The following is a 15,731-nucleotide window of genomic DNA, read 5'->3' on the forward strand; positions in this document are numbered from 1 at the left end:
AGACAATAGGTGCAGGAGTAGGCCATTCGGCCCTTCGAGCCAGCACCACCATTCAATATGATCATGGCTGATCATCCAGAATCGGTTCCCCATTCCTGCTTTTTTTCCCCCATATCCCTTGATTCCATTAAGCCCTAGTTTTGGAGGGAACCAGCTATGTGATGGTTCGATTAGTTTCTCGAACCTATACCCAGGTCAGACGACCGATTTGCACGACCGATTTCCACCAGAGGTTCCTCTGGCTTCGACCTGCCCGAGCGTAGTTCACCATCTTTCGAGTCTCTCTTGAAAACATCCAGTGAATCGGCCTCCACTGCCTTCTGTGGCAGAGAATTCCACAGATTCACAACTCCCTGGCTGAAAAAGTGTTTCCTCATCTCAGTCCTAAATGGCTTACCCCTTATTCTTAAACTGTGTGACCCCTGGTTCTGGACTCCCCCAACATGGGGAACATTTTTGTTCCATCTAGCCTGTCCAATCCCTTAAGAATTTTATATGTTTCTATAAGTGTACTGAGGTGCAGTGGCAAGCTTTAGTTGCGTGCTAACCAGCCCGTGGGAAAGACTATGTCCGATTACAATCGAGCTGTTTCCCCTGTATCAAGCAGTTGTTGTTCCCTTGTGAAACTCACTGTAGAATCTCTACCAACAGAGAGGACAGATCATAAGTGATAGCAGTAGTATGAGGCCATTCGGCCCATCGGGTCTACACCACCATTCAATCATGGCTGATCTATCTATCCCTCCCAACCCCATTCTCCTGCCTTCTCCCCATAACCCCTGACACCTGTACTTTGCCACAGAAGGCTGTGGAGGCCACATCAGCAGATATTTTTAAAGCAGAGATCGGTCGATTCTTAATTAGTACGGGTGTTGTGAGTAGTGTTGCCAACTGTCCTGTATTAGCCTGGACATCCCGTATATTGGGCTAAATTGGTTTATCCCGTACGGGACCGCCCTTGTCCCGTATTTGACCGCTGCTACTCGTGTCGAGGGGACTGTCGGGTCGGACCCCGCCTCACCCGTCCCGACGTAGTGCAGCCCGTGGAGTGCAGCAGCAGCAGCAGCAGCAGCAGCAGCAGCAGCGCCTCCCCCGTGGCCCCGTCGGTCGGTCGGCAGCCCAGCCCAGCTGTCCGACGTTCAGACCATCGCTCACCACCCCTCCTTCTCATGGCCGATCATCGGTTCACGAGTTGGACGGGGCGCCGGACTGTGCGCGCGGCCCCCGGGCCAAAACTCCTCACAGCTGGCCCACCGGCTGGGCTTTGTGTACAGTCCAGCACCCGGGGCCAACTCATCATTCACCCTCATTTGTCCCTCATTTGGGAGTGAGGAAGTTGGCAAGCCGACTCCTCCTGCTCCGACATGAGAGGGGCCTGCGACATGTAAAAGCCTTTTCCTCTCTACCCCCCCTCTGTTCCAGCCGTCATCATCGTCAGCCACGACGCCAGGCTGATCACGGAGACCAATTGCCAGCTGTGGGTGGTGGAGGAACAAACCATCAACCAGATCGACGGCAACTTTGAAGAATACAAGCGCGAGGTGCTGGAGGCGCTGGGAGAAACCATCCACCGCAAGCAGCCGAAGGAGTGAGGCGGGCGGGCGGGCGAGGGTGAGGAAGACCAGAGACCACCCCCACAGCCGGCCACGAAACACAACTATAACACCTATCAAAATCACGGACATTACGATGCAGAAACACACACCTGTCAAACAGCCGCCCGCCTGACATCCGACTCGCCGATTACAACGCCAAAACAAGGGCCGATGTCCTGACTTTATAAATGTTTACTGAAGGAAGTGAGGGGGAATAGATGGTTTGGATATGTAAATTAAAGTGCTGGGCACCAAAGTATTCACTCACCCATTGTATAGAGGACGGATGGATTGAATATGTTCAAAGTCCTTCAATAGATACGCAAGATGCTGGAGGAACTCAGCGGGTCAGGCAGCATCTCTGGAGAAAGGGAATAGGTGACGTTTCGGGTCGAGACTGAGACTCTCAGTCTGACGAGGGCTCGTGATACAAGACATCACCTATTCCTTCTCTCCTGCCTGACCCGCTGAGTTACTCCAGCATTTTGTGTCCATTGTCAGTTTAAGCTGGCATCTGCAGTTATCATCCCACATTCTCCTTCAAAATTGGTTCCAAATCCTTCTTCCGGGCGCTGATGCGTTTCCCGTGCATCTTGAGCGGTTTTGGTTGTTTCAAACGTGGGGACTCAATTTGAGTTTTTCCACAAGTCGGCTCCTTGCTTGCAGTGTTTTTATTCTGAAGGCCCATGGGCCATTTTCCAGTCCAAGCCTCCTGCTTGGAGAACTCTCCCTTCCTGTCTGATCTGAACCCAGCCAAGATTTCAGAGATAACTATAAAAGGAGTGCTTCAGGTGCGGGCCGCATTGTCACAGGGCGTGGGGTGCCATAGACCCACCACGGAAGCAATGGGATCACCAAGAGCCCTCACCAGGCTGACACCGACAGACCAATTCCCAGCTTGGGCCGAGCTCCTGCTGTTTCCCGTGAAACCAGCCAAGAGTGGGATGTATTTAGTAGCAGTCTCGTGGGTGCCAGGATGCTGTTACAATCACATTCAAGTTATCAGTCTAGAAATGGTAGATCACTTCCTGATGGAAACTGAGCGCAATTAAATACTTCCTCATGTTCAGCACATTCACCAGAAGTGTCTGAGAATTACAGGTTTACCCATGTGAGAAAAACGTTTGTGTTTACACTGTCCAAACTGGCCCATAGTGCAGATGTGGACATGTACACTGCCCAAACTGGCCCATAGTGCAGATGTGGACGTGTGTACACTGCCCAAACTGGCCCATAGTGCAGATGTGGACATGTACACTGCCCTAGCTAGCCCATAGTGCAGATGTGGACATGTACACTGCCCAAACTGGCCTATAGTGCAGATGTGGACATGTACACTGCCCAAACTGGCCCATAGTGCAGATGTGGACATGTACACTGCCCTAGCTAGCCCATAGTGCAGATGTGGACATGTACACTGCCCAAACTGGCCCATAGTGCAGATGTGGACATGTACACTGCCCTAGCTAGCCCATAGTGCAGATGTGGACATGTATACTGCCCTAGCTAGCCCATAGTGCAGATGTGGACATGTATACTGCCCAAACTGGCCCATAGTGCAGATGTGGATCTATACTGCCCAAACTGGCCTGGAGTATAGATGGACGCAAAATACTGGAGTAATTCAGCAACTCTGGACAGAAGGAATGGGTGACTTTTCTGGTCGAGACCCTTCTTCAGACAGGTCACCCATTCCTTCTCTCCAGAGATGCTGCCTGTCCCGCTGAGTACCCCAGCATTTTGGGCCTATCCAGTAAAAACCAGCATCAGCAGTTCCTTCGCACACACCATGGACTTCCAGACTTTCCAAACTGGCCAGCAGTGCAGATGTGAACATCAGCACAGCTAAAACTGCCCTGCAATGTATAGATGCTCACCCTCATTTCCCAAACTGGTCTACAGTGCAGACGTGGAACTCAACACTGTCCAAACTGGTCTACAGTGCAGATGTGGATCTCTATACTTTCCAAACTGGCCTATAGTGCAGATGTGGATCTCTATACTTTCCAAACTGGTCTACAGTGCAGATGTGGATCTCTATACTTTCCAAACTGGCCTATAGTGCAGATGTGGATCTCTATACTTTCCAAACTGGCCTATAGTGCAGATGTGGATCTCTATACTGGCCCATAGTGCAGATGTGGACCACTATCCTGGCCCATGGTGCAGATGTGGACATCTATACTGTCCAAACTGGCCCATAGTGCAGATGTGGACCTCTACACTGCCCAAACTGGCTGGCAGTGTAGATGCAGCCACAACACACAAAGTATTACGGACAGTGGCTGCCCTGAGTTGCTGCTCGGATGGAGGGGTCCATGAAGCAGATGTTCCAATCTCCACACTGAGCACACAAGGTGTAAGAGGTGACTAGTGATGCCTGTTCTGGCTACCTCCGATGTACAATGGTGTGCAATAAGCCCTACGTCCCAATCAGCTGTGTCTGAAATCTGATTTGCATTTGCACAGTGAACCTATATTTGCCACCGCTCTAGATGATTCTATTTGGCACATGATAAGCGTGAATGCACAGTAAACATTTGATTCGATATTCTTCCCTGGACTGCTTTTGAATCAGGTGCCACTAAATAAAACCGAAATGGTAGCTGATCAATAAAACTCACAAAGTGGACTGAGGTTTGTTAAGTTCAGAGATACAGCGCGGAAACAGGACCTTCGGCCCACTGAGCCCATGCTGACCAGCGATCCCCGCACACTAACACTCCTACACACACTGGGGACAATTTATATATATATTTTTCAATTTATATATATATTTTTAACCAAAGCCAATTATCCTGTGCGTCTGGATTGTGGGAGGAAACCGGAGCACCTGGAGAAAACCCACACAGGTCGCGGGGAGAACGTACAAACTCCATACAGACAGCCCCCGTGGTCAGGATCGAACCCGGGTCTCTGGCGCTGTGAGGCAGCAACTCTACCGCTGCGCTAGTGCTTTGTTGCCAGCCATGGTTCTGGGCTAGAAACATAGAAAATAGGTGCAGGAGGAGGCCGTTCGGCCATTCGAGCCAGCTCCGCCATTCATTGTGATCATGGCTGATCGTCCCCAATCAATAACCCGTGCTTGCCTTCTCCCCTTATCCCTCGATTCCACCAGCCCCTAGAGCTTTATCTAACTCTCTTAAATCCATCCAGTGACTTGGCCTCCACTGTCCTCTGTGGCAGGGAATTCCATAAATTCACAACTCTGGATGAAAAAGTTTTTTCACCACAGTCTTAAATGACCTCCCCTTTATTCTAACACTGTGGCCCCTGGTTCTGGACTCGCCCAACATTGGGAACATTTTTCCTACATTTAGCTTGTCCAGTCCTTTTATATCTTTCTAAAAGATCCCGTCTTGTTTACATTTGGAATAAGACATTTAGCACATTCAGGGGTATAATTGTGACATTTGGGGGTATAGGAAGCTAACGGATCTGGAATTTTGCCTGCCCAGTCGGGTGGTTTCCCCTGGTAGCTAATCATGTCATAGGAGCAGAATTGGGCCATTCATCCCATCAAGTCTGCTCTGCCATTTGATCACGGCTGATCTATTTTTCTCCTCTCAACCCCATTCTCCTGCCTTCTCTCTGTAACCTTTGACACCCTTACTAATCAAAAGCCTATCGATCCCCGCTTTAAAAATACCCAATGACGTGGCCTCCACAGCCTTCTGTGGTAATGAATTCCACAAATTCACCTCCCTCTGACTAAAAAAAATTCCTCATCTCTATTACATAGAAACATAGAAATTAGGTGCAGGAGTAGGCCATTCGGCCCTTCGTGCCTGCACCGCCATTCAATATGATCATGGCTGATCATCCAACTCAGTATCCCATCCCTGCCTTCTCTCCATACCCACTGATCCCTTTAGCCACAAGGGCCACATCGAACTCCCTCTTAAATATAGCCAATGAACTGTGGCCTCAACTACCTTCTGTGGCAGAGAATTCCACAGATTCACCACTCTCATCTCGGTCCTAAAAGACTTCCCCCTTATCCTTAAACTGTGTGACCCCTTGTTCTGGACTTCCCCAACATCGGGAACAATCTTCCTGCATCTCGCCTGTCCAACCCCTTAAGAATTTTGTAAGTGTCTATAAGATCCCCCCTCAATCTTCTAAGATCTATTAGATCCCCCCTCAATATGATTGAATACATGACTTCATGACCCAGTCTTCAAAGTGGAAAAGAGGGATGATTAGCCTTGGTTTCTCACCCGTCACAAACCACGCACACACACAAGGACTTCATTCACATTTTATTTGGAAAAAAAACACATGAATACATGGTAGACAAAAATGCTGTAGAGATTCAGCATCTGGGTGAGGCAACATCTATGGAGCGAAGGTATAAGTGGCTAGGCCCGTTACTACAGCCACCTTTGCTTTCTCGGGACTTGCCTGCCCCTTCATCTTGTACCTCATGGCTTCCAGCTCCAGTTCCCTACCTCCCGGATTGGACCCAAGCCGGTCTATCGATACCGACTGGCTATCTGCCGCAGTTCTCCAGACGTGTCCAGCGATCTACTCTGCCTGTGATGCGATGGCACCTCGCTGTGACTCTCCCGTAACTCACCCAGACCCGCAACGGACCCCGACACTCCTTCATCCAACGGCAGATCCGCGGAGAAAAATACCCACTGAGTCTCTCCAGCGTTGTTGTCAACCTTCGATTTGTCCAGCATCTGCGGTTCTTTCTTCAACATGAATACATGGTGGCTTCCAGGCTCCAGGCCCGTGGTTGTGCTCACTTTGAAAGTCCTGCTGCTTCACTTGGAGCTTCTGCGGTGGCCGTCTCCTTGAGGAAGGGTTTGTACATCTGTCGGATGCGAGCAATCTCCTTCTCGGGGGGCTGCTGCCACTGGTACCAGCTGTACCAAGGCTCGTCGCCCTCCCGCGCTAGAGGTGGTGTCTTGCCCACTGCCGCGTGGGAGCCACAGTAATCCTCCAGGCGGACCTCCACGCGCGGCACTGCGAACCTCAGCAAACCTGGAGGGGAAGGGAATTAGGAACCGTCAATTTTACTCTCCTTTTTTTCCGTTTTACTTTCACATTTACAGCACGGAAACAGGCCCTTCGGCCCACCGAGTCTTGGTTCTTCTTTCACAAAACAGCTGGAGAAACTCAGCGGGTGCAGCAGTATCTATGGAGCGAAGGAAATAGGCAACGTTTCGGGCCGAAACCCTTCTTCAGACTGATCGGGGGTGGGGGGCGGGGACAAGAAAGGAAAAAGGAGGAGGAGCCTGAAGGCTGGGGGTTGGGAGGAGACAGCAGGGGGACTGAGGAAGGGGAGGAGACAGCAAGGGCTAACAAAATTGGGAGAATTCGATGTTCATGCCTCCGGGATGCAGACTCCCCTAGCGGAATATGAGGTGCTGTTCCTCCAATTTCCAGTGCTGCTCGCTGTGGCCATGGAGGAGACCCAGGACAGAGAGGTTGGAGACGGAGTGGGAGGGGGAGTTGAAGTGCTGAGCCACCGGGAGGTCAGCTTGGTTATTGCGCACCGAGCGGAGGTGTTCGGCGAAACGATCGCCCAACCTACGCTTGGTCCCACTGATATAGATCCAGAAGGGAGGGTTTAAGCCAGAAAGGGTTATTGGGAAGAAAGTCCGCGCCCACCAGCGATCCCCGCACACTAACGCTATCCTCCACACACTGGGGTCAATTTACATGTCACACCAAAGCCAATTAACCTACAAACCTGCACGTCTTTGGAGTGTGGGAGGAAATCGAAGATCTCGGAGAAAACCCACGCAGGTCACGAGGAGAGCGTGCAAACTCCGTACAGACAGCACCCGTAGTCGGGATGGAACCCGGGTCTCTGGCGCTGTGAGGCAGCAACTCTACCGCTGCGCCACGCTAGTAGAATTACACCAAACGCAGCCTCAGCGATCGTTTCACGGAACACCTTCTACCCAGTCCTGCCTAAACCTACCTGATCTCTCGGTGGCCCAGCACCTTAGTTCCCGCCTCCCGTTCCCACACTGACCTTCCTGTCCAAATTGGAGGAACAGCACCTCATATTTGGCTTGGGCAGCTTACACCCCAGCGGTATGAACATTGACTTCTCTAGCTTCAAGTAACCCTTGCTTTCCCCCTTCCCAGTTCTCCGACCAGTCTTGCTGTCTCCGACTATATTTTACCCCTGTCTGCTTCGTTGTGACCTTCTCCCAACTAACAATGATCTATTCTACCTATTCCTTGATCTCCATTCCCCTTGTCCCATTTTCACACCTTGCACCTCCTTATCTGTCTCTTTCTCTCCCCCCCCCGGACTCTCAGTCTGAAGAAGGGTCTCGACACGAAACATCACCCGTTCCTTCTCTCCAGTCCGTCCCGCTGAGTTACTCCAGCATTTTGTGTCCAGGGTTTAAACCAGCATCTGCAGTTCCTTCCCATACACATCCTTCTTACCGTTGTCCTTGGCATTCTGGATTGCTGTGGTCAACTTCTTGTACTGCTTCATACACACCCCTAGGATTGAATGAGTTTAGTTTTAGTTTAGAGATACAGCGCAGAAACAGGCCCTTCGGCCCATCAAGTCCATGCCGACCAGCGATCCCCACACACTAACACTAATCTACACACACACACTAGGGGAAAACTCCACCAAGTCAATGGTGCGGGAGGAAACCAAAGATCCCGGAGAAAACCCACGCAGGTCACGGGGAGAACGTGCAAACTCCGTACAGCATCTGTAGTCAGGGAGTTGTAGAAACACACTGGCCCACCCAGTCCCAGAGGGGGATGGGATAGTACGTGACACACTGACCCACCCAGTACCAGAAACATAGACAATAGGTGCAGGAGTAGGCCATTTGGCCCTTCGAGCCTGCACCACCATTCAATATGATCATGGCTGATCATCCAACTCAGTATCCCGTACCTGCCTTCTCTCCATACCCCCGATCCCTTTTAGGCACAAGGGCCACAGAAGGGGATGGGATAGTATGTGACACACTGAACCCACAGTTCCCCCAGAGGGGGATGGGATAGTGCGTGACACACTGACCCACAGCTCCCCAGAGGGGGATGGGATAGTGCGTGACACACTGACCCACAGCTCCCCAGAGGGGGATGGGATAGTGCGTGACACACTGACCCACAGCTCCCCAGAGGGGGATGGGATAGTGCGTGACACACTGACCCACAGCTCCCCAGAGGGGGATGGGATAGTGCGTGACACACTGACCCACAGCTCCCCAGAGGGGGATGGGATAGTGCGTGACACACTGACCCACAGCTCCCCAGAGGGGGGGATAGTGCGTGACACAGACCCACCGTCCCCATGGGAGTGGTGACATTCTCTAGTGCCAGAGAACGCTGCCTGTCCCCCAGAGGGGGATTCCTGCGTGCTTTTTGTGACCCACCTCCCCAGAGGGGGATGGGACAAGGACACACTGACCCACAGCTCCCCAGAGGGGGATGGGATAGTGCGTGACACACTGACCCACAGCTCCCCAGAGGGGCCAAGGACAGAACCGTCGCCCATTCCTTCTCTCCAGAGAACGCTGCCTGTCCCGCTGAGTTCCTCCAGCTTTTTGTGCCCACCTTTGGGACAAGGACAGAGGCCGGCAGCCGCGTGGATTACAATCCACACACCAGTACATTTGTCACCGTTACACCTGATCTGGTGACCCCCTTGACTTTTGGCGAAAACTCACGCCTTGGTCGAACAAGTGCCAAAACAATGAATCCGACCCTTACCGGTTCTGGTGGGATGGTATGGAATGCCGGTGTGGGAACAAATGAACTGTTCCAGGAGCTTCACATTCTGCAGGACACAAAAAAACAGTCTCAATACTATGCTTGGTCACCATTCCCAGTCTTGGATACACCACACATACAGATCACAAGTGATAGGAGCAGTATTAGGCCATTCTGCCCATCAAGAACAATTCCCCATTCAATCACGGCTGATCTATCTCTCCTAATCCCCTTTTCCTGCCTTCCCCCCCCCCCCCCCCCATTTTTAAGAGGGAGTTAGATGTGGCCCTTGTGTCTAAAGGGATCAGGGGGTATGGAGAGAAGGCAGGGATGGGATACTGAGTTGGATGATCAGCCATGATCATATTGAATGGCGGTGCTGGCTCGAAGGGCCGAATGGCCTACTCCTGCACCTATGTTTCTATGTTAACCCCTGACACCCGTACTAATCAAAAATCTATGATGAGCGTTTGTCGGCACTGGGCCTGTACTCGCTGGAGTTTAGAAGGATGAGGGGGGACCCTCATTGAAACTTGCCGAATAGTGAAAGGCTTGGATAGAGTGGATGTGGAGAGGATGTTTCCACTAGTGGGAGAGTCTAGGACCAGAGGTCACATCCTCAGATTTAAAGATCACCATGCTGCATGGCCGATGGGCCCCATTCTGTTCCCATGTCTTCTGCCTGTAAATGCAAGTGAGAATGCTTACCCTGTGGTCAACCTGAATCTTTGGGTCTCGACATATTGGGCAGGGGTTGCCGCTGATCTTGTCTCCCCTCTGTAAGAAAACGAGAGAACATCGAGTATAGAAGTCGGGAGGTCATGTTGCACTTGTCTAAGACGTTGGTGAGGCCGCATTTAGAATATTGTGTTCAGTTCTGGGCACCGTGTTATAGGAAAGACTGGACAGGGTACAGAGAAGATTTACGAGGATGTTGCCAGGACTAGAGGGTGTGAGCTACAGGGAGAGGTTGAGTAGGCTGGGGCTCTATTCCCTGGAGCGCAGGAGGATGAGGGGTGATCTTATAGAGGTGTACAAAATCATGAGAGGAATAGATCGAGTGGAGTCTTTTACCCAGAGTAGGGGAATCGAGGACCAGAGGACATGGGTTCAAGGTGAAGGGGAAAAGATTTAATAGGAATCTGAGGGGTAACTTTGCCACACATGGGGTGGTGGGTGTGTGGAACGAGCTGCCAGAGGAGGTAGTTGAGGCTGGGACTATCCCATTGTTTAAGAAACGTGACGGGACTTCAGTCGGGGTGGCCTCTGCTCTCTGCTGATAACCTGACGGAGGAGGTGATCTGGGTCCATGGTACGCCGGGATAGGCAACGTCTGAGGACAAGGAACTGGTATGATGAGAGGAGCCGGAGAGGAGAGAGTTAGCAACACTTACTATGCAGGTTTTCCTGGTCTTCTGGGGTGGGATGGCCCCTTTGTGGTTCCTCCGATAGTCAGCCCACACCGGCTGGTTGCCATAGCGCTCGATGTACTCTGTAGTGGAAGATATATACGCTCAGGGTGGCTCTACTATACATCCCGACAAAGCTGAGGGTCAAACACTACCCCACACAGTACCAGAGGGGGAAGGATAGTGCGTGACACACTGACCCACCCAGTTCAACAAGGGGAAAGGATGAAAAAAGTGCTGGAGAAACTCAGCGGGCGCAGCAGCATCGATAGAGCGAAGGAGATAGGCAACGTTTCGGGCCAAAACCCTTCTTCAGAGTGATGTAGGGAGGGGAGGGGGGGGGAATGGGGAGAAGAAAGGAAAAAGGAAGAGGATCTGAGGGAGAGCTGCGAAGGGGAGGAGACAGCAAAGGCTACCGGAAATTGGTGAATTCAATGTTTATGCCACTAAGGTGCAGACTGCCCAAGCGGAATATGAGGTGCTGCTCCTCCAATTTCCGGTGGAGCTCACTCTGGCCATGGAGGAGACCCAGGACAGAGAGGTCGGATACGGAATGGGAGGGGGAGTTGCGTGACACACTGATCCACCCAGTCCCAGAGGGGTGAAAGGATAGTGCGTGACACACTGATCCACCCAGTCCACCCAGTACTAGAGGGGGAAAGGATAGTGTGTGACACACTGATCCACCCAGTCCCAGAGGGGTGAAGGGATAGTGCGTGACACACTGATCCACCCAGTACCAGAGGGGGAAAGTATAGTGTGTGACACACTGATCCAAAGATCCTAGAGGTCTTTGCACTGATCCACCCTGTACTAGAGGGGGAAAGGATAGTGTGGGACACGTATAGTCTTTCCGCTGACTGGATAGCATGCAACAAAAACAAGACAGTATAATAATTAAAAACTCATCTAAACCTGCCTCCATCTTGACAGGCAGAGTGTTCCAGATTCCAACCAACCTCTACCATCCTCCTCAGATACCCTGCAAACCTCTTACACCACCTCAACTCCGTGGCCTGAGACTCCTGTGCTACGGGGAAACTCATAGATGTCACAGAGCATGGAAACAGGCCCTTCGGCCCAACTTGCCCACACCGGCCAACAAGCCCCATCTACGCTAATGCCACCTGCATGCGTTTGGCCCATATCCCTCCAAACCGTTAAACTCTAAATCAATGTACCTGTCCAACTGTTTCTTAAATGTTGTGATAGTCCCAGCCTCAGCTACCTCCTTTGGCAGCTTGTTCCACACACCCACCACCCATTGAGGGAAAAGGTTACCCCTCAGATTCCTATTAAATCTTTCCCCCCCTTCACCCTAACCCATGTCCTCTGGTCCTCGATTCCCCTACTCTGGGAAAGAGACTCTGCGCGTCTACCCGATCTATTCCTCTCGCGATCTTGTACACCTCTACAAGATCAGCGTGTTTCGTTTAGAGATACAGCACAGAAACATGGCCCTTCGGCCCACCAGCTATCATCCTGTACACTCGCACTATCCTACACACCAAAGCCAATTAACCTGCAAGCCTTTGGAGTGTGGGAGGATACCGGAGCACCCGGGGAAAACCCACGCAGGTTACGGGGAGGACGTGCAAACTCCGTACAGTCAGCACCCGTGGTCAGGATCGAACCCGGGTCTCTGGCGCTGTGAGGCAGCAACTCTTCCCCTGTGTGCAGTTTTGGTCTCCAATTCTGAGGAAGGACATTCTTGCAATTGAGGGAGTGCCGCGTAGGTTCACAAGGTTAATTCCCAGGATGGCGGGACTGTCATATGTTGAAAGAATGGAGCGACTGGGCTTGTATACTCTGGAATTCAGACGGATGAGAGGGGATCTTATTGAACCATCTGAAGAAGGGTTTCGGCCCGAAACGTTGCCTATTTTCTTCGCTCCATAGATGCTGCTGCACCCGCTGAGTTTCTCCAGCATCTTTGTGTACCTAAGATTATTAAGGGATTGGACACGCTAGAGAATTCCACAGATTCACAACCCTCTGTGTGAAAAAGTGTCTCCATTCTATATGGCTTACCCCTTATTCTTAAACTGTGTGCCCCCTGGAAACATGTTCCCGATGTTAGGGGAGTCCAGAACCAGGGGGCACACAGTTTAAGAATAAGGGGTAAGCCATATAGAACGGAGACGAGGAAACACTTTTTCACACAGAGGGTTGTGAATCTGTGGAATTCTCCGCCTCAGAAGGTGGTGGAGGCCGGTTCTCTGGATGCTTTCAAGAGGGAGATAGATAGAGCTCTTAAAGATAGTGGAGTGATAAGGGATATGGGGAGAAGGCAGGAGTGGGTTCTGATTGGGGATGATCAGCCATGAAACACAGTGATTGGCGGTGCTGGCTCGAAGGGCTGAATGGCCTCCTCCTGCATCTATTGTCAGTTGTGACCTAATGGGCGAGCATCTTGCACTATACCCCACCGATGCACCTCAGTGGATGCACGTACCTTGCAAGGACAACGTACCTTCGCTCTCCAGGTATTCCCACGGACGTTCCTTGAAGCGGGAGATGGTGTCGAAGGTGGCTTGGTCTGCTGCGGTGCTGAAGGGCTGGAGTATGGGCGGCCTCGTCCCCCGTTGCGGGGCGGCGCTCTGGGGGAGGGGTGAGGCAAAGAGGAGGGTTGGATCAACAATGTAATCAAACAGTAATTCATGCCTTTATTACATCTCGGCTGGATTACTGTAACGCGCTCTACTCTGGAGTCTCACGAGCTTCGTTGGCTCGTCTCCAGTTGGTCCAAAATGCTGCCGCTCGCCTTTTAACAGGAACTCGAAAGAGGGAGCACATTACGCCAATTTTGGCCTCCCTTCACTGGCTCCCAGTGCACTTTCGAGGTCATTTTAAAATTATTTTATTTGTTTTTAAATCATTGAATGGCCTCGCCCCGCCTTACCTCTCTGAGCTGCTCCACCTATATGCTCCTGCCTGGTGCCTCAGGTCAGCGGATCAGCTGCTCCTTGAGGCACCAAGGTCTAAGCGGAAGCTCAGAGGGGATAGAGCCTTTTCTGTTGCTGCCCCGGCACTCTGGAACACCTTGCCGCTGCAGATCAGACAGGCCCCTTCACTGTCCATCTTTAAATCCTCCCTAAAAACTCATTTTTATTCACTGGCTTTCGACACTGGCTGAGACATTGTTCCTGTTTTAGTGCTTTTAATGTCTTTTAATTTTTACTGTTTTTATAGTCCTGTCGTCTTAATGGTTTTAGTAGTTTGTAATAACTTTTTGTTTACTTCCCATGTACAGCACTTTGTGGTAACTGATGTTGTCTAAAAGCGCTTTATAAATAAAGTTATTATTATTATTATTATAACAATGCAAACAATCGGCCAAACACAAAGGCTTCTTTCAGCAGGCATCTCGTGAGACCAAGCGCAGGCTCGGCGATCGCTTCGCCCAACACCTCCGCAATAACCAACCTGATCTCCCGGTGGCTCAGCGCTTCAACTCCACCTCCCATTCCCAATCCTACCTTTCAGTCCTGGGCCTCCTCCATGGCCAGAGCGAGTCTCACCGTAAATTGGAGGAGCAGCACCTCATATTTCACGGGTAGTTTTATACCCCAGCGGTATGAACATTGACTTCTCCAATTTCAGGTAGCCCCCGCTTCCTCCCTCCTTCCCCTCCCCTTCCCAGCTCTCCCACAGCCCACTGTCTCCGCCTCTTTCTTTCTTCTTACCAACCCCCCCCCCCTGTTCTGGAGATACAGAGTGGAACTCAGCGGCCCACTGAGTCCGCACCGACCAGCGATCCCCGCACACTATTGCCCCTGTCCCACTTAGGAAACCTGAACGGAAACCTCTGAGGACTTTGCGCCCCACCCAAGGTTTCCGTGCGGTTCCCGGAGGTTGCAGGTGGTTGCAGGTAGTGGAAGCAGGTAGGGAGACGGACAAAAACCTCCGGGAACCTCCAGGAACCACATGGAAACCTTGGATGGGGCGCAAAGTCTCCAGAGGTTTCCGTTCAGGTTTCCTAAGTGGGACAGGGGCATAACACTACCCTACACACACTAGAGGACAATTTACTCTATACCACACCAATTAACCTACAAACCTGCACGTCTTTGGAGTGTGGGAGGAAACTGAAGATCTCGGAGAAAACCCAGGCAGTCACGGGGAGAACGTGCAAACTCCGTACAGACAGCACCTGTAGTCTGGATTGAACCGGTGCTGCAAGCGCTGTGAGGCAGCAATTCTACTGCTGCGTCTCCGTGCCTGCCCCGTCCCGCTGAGTTACTCCAGCATTTTGTGTTTATCTTCGGTGTAAACCAGCATCTGCTGTTCCTTCCCACACAAATATATCTTGGCATCATTTTCGGTACACTGTGTACTCTGCGATGTTCTCTGCTCTTATCACCGATTAAACAAAAAAATCCTACTTTTGCAACATTCACCCCAAAGTTCATTACCACCTCTACCCCCCTTCTATCACCCACCACCCCTATCCTAATGCAAGGTCTCGAAAGATCCACAGTCCCCTCATTTATGAACTTTGCACTACATACTTTGGCTTGCACTACCACAACAGTGGCGCAGCGGTAGAGTTGTTGCAGCAAAGACACAGGTTCGATCCTGACCACGGGCGCTGTCTGTACGGAGTTTGCACGTTCTCCCCGTGACCTGCGTGGGTTTTCTCTGAGATCTTTGCTTTCCTCCCACATTCCAAAGACGTGCAGGTTTACAGGTTGATTGGCTTGGTGTAAAATGTAAAATAGTACATTTTCTCTCGTGTGGGTTAATGTGCAGGGATCGCTGGTCGAAGCGGACACACGGTGGGCGCGCTGTATCTCTTAACTGACCCAAGAATAACGGATAATTAACTGTATAGCTATGAAGTTTAGAGATTTAGCTCGGAAACAGGCTCTTTGGCCGGCCGGGTCCGCGCCGACCAGCGATCCCCACTCATTAACACTAATCCTACACCCACTAGGGACAATTTTTACATTTACCAAGTCAATTAACCTACAAACCTGCACATCTTTGGAGTGTGGGAGGAAACCGAAGATCTCGG

The 15,731-nt window shown here is 51.3% G+C and overlaps 2 protein-coding genes across 3 annotated transcripts in view; one reads left to right on the top strand and one right to left on the bottom strand.

The window, feature by feature from the left end:
* Positions 1–4,225, top strand: part of abcf1 (ATP-binding cassette, sub-family F (GCN20), member 1) — a 64,455-nt gene extending 60,230 nt beyond the window's left edge. For both annotated transcript variants that reach the window (XM_055631134.1, XM_055631135.1), the window contains exon 28: positions 1,423–4,225. In XM_055631134.1, coding sequence (XP_055487109.1) covers positions 1,423–1,592 — 170 coding nt within the window. In that variant the 3' untranslated portion in view covers positions 1,593–4,225. The remainder of the gene's footprint in view (positions 1–1,422) is intronic.
* A 1,617-nt stretch (positions 4,226–5,842) lies between these two features.
* mrps18b (mitochondrial ribosomal protein S18B) overlaps positions 5,843–15,731 on the bottom strand; it is an 18,357-nt gene continuing 8,468 nt past the window's right edge. Inside the window, exons 2-7 of the mRNA XM_055631136.1 lie at positions 13,188–13,314; positions 10,700–10,797; positions 10,014–10,082; positions 9,306–9,372; positions 8,013–8,072; positions 5,843–6,587 (exon numbers count right to left, since the gene is read on the bottom strand). Of these exons, the coding sequence (XP_055487111.1) occupies positions 6,346–6,587; positions 8,013–8,072; positions 9,306–9,372; positions 10,014–10,082; positions 10,700–10,797; positions 13,188–13,314 (663 nt within the window). The 3' untranslated portion in view covers positions 5,843–6,345. The remainder of the gene's footprint in view (positions 6,588–8,012; positions 8,073–9,305; positions 9,373–10,013; positions 10,083–10,699; positions 10,798–13,187; positions 13,315–15,731) is intronic.

Source organism: Leucoraja erinacea, unplaced genomic scaffold (assembly GCF_028641065.1).
Source record: "Leucoraja erinacea ecotype New England unplaced genomic scaffold, Leri_hhj_1 Leri_65S, whole genome shotgun sequence".
In the NCBI taxonomy this organism is placed as follows: Eukaryota; Metazoa; Chordata; class Chondrichthyes; order Rajiformes; family Rajidae; genus Leucoraja; species Leucoraja erinaceus.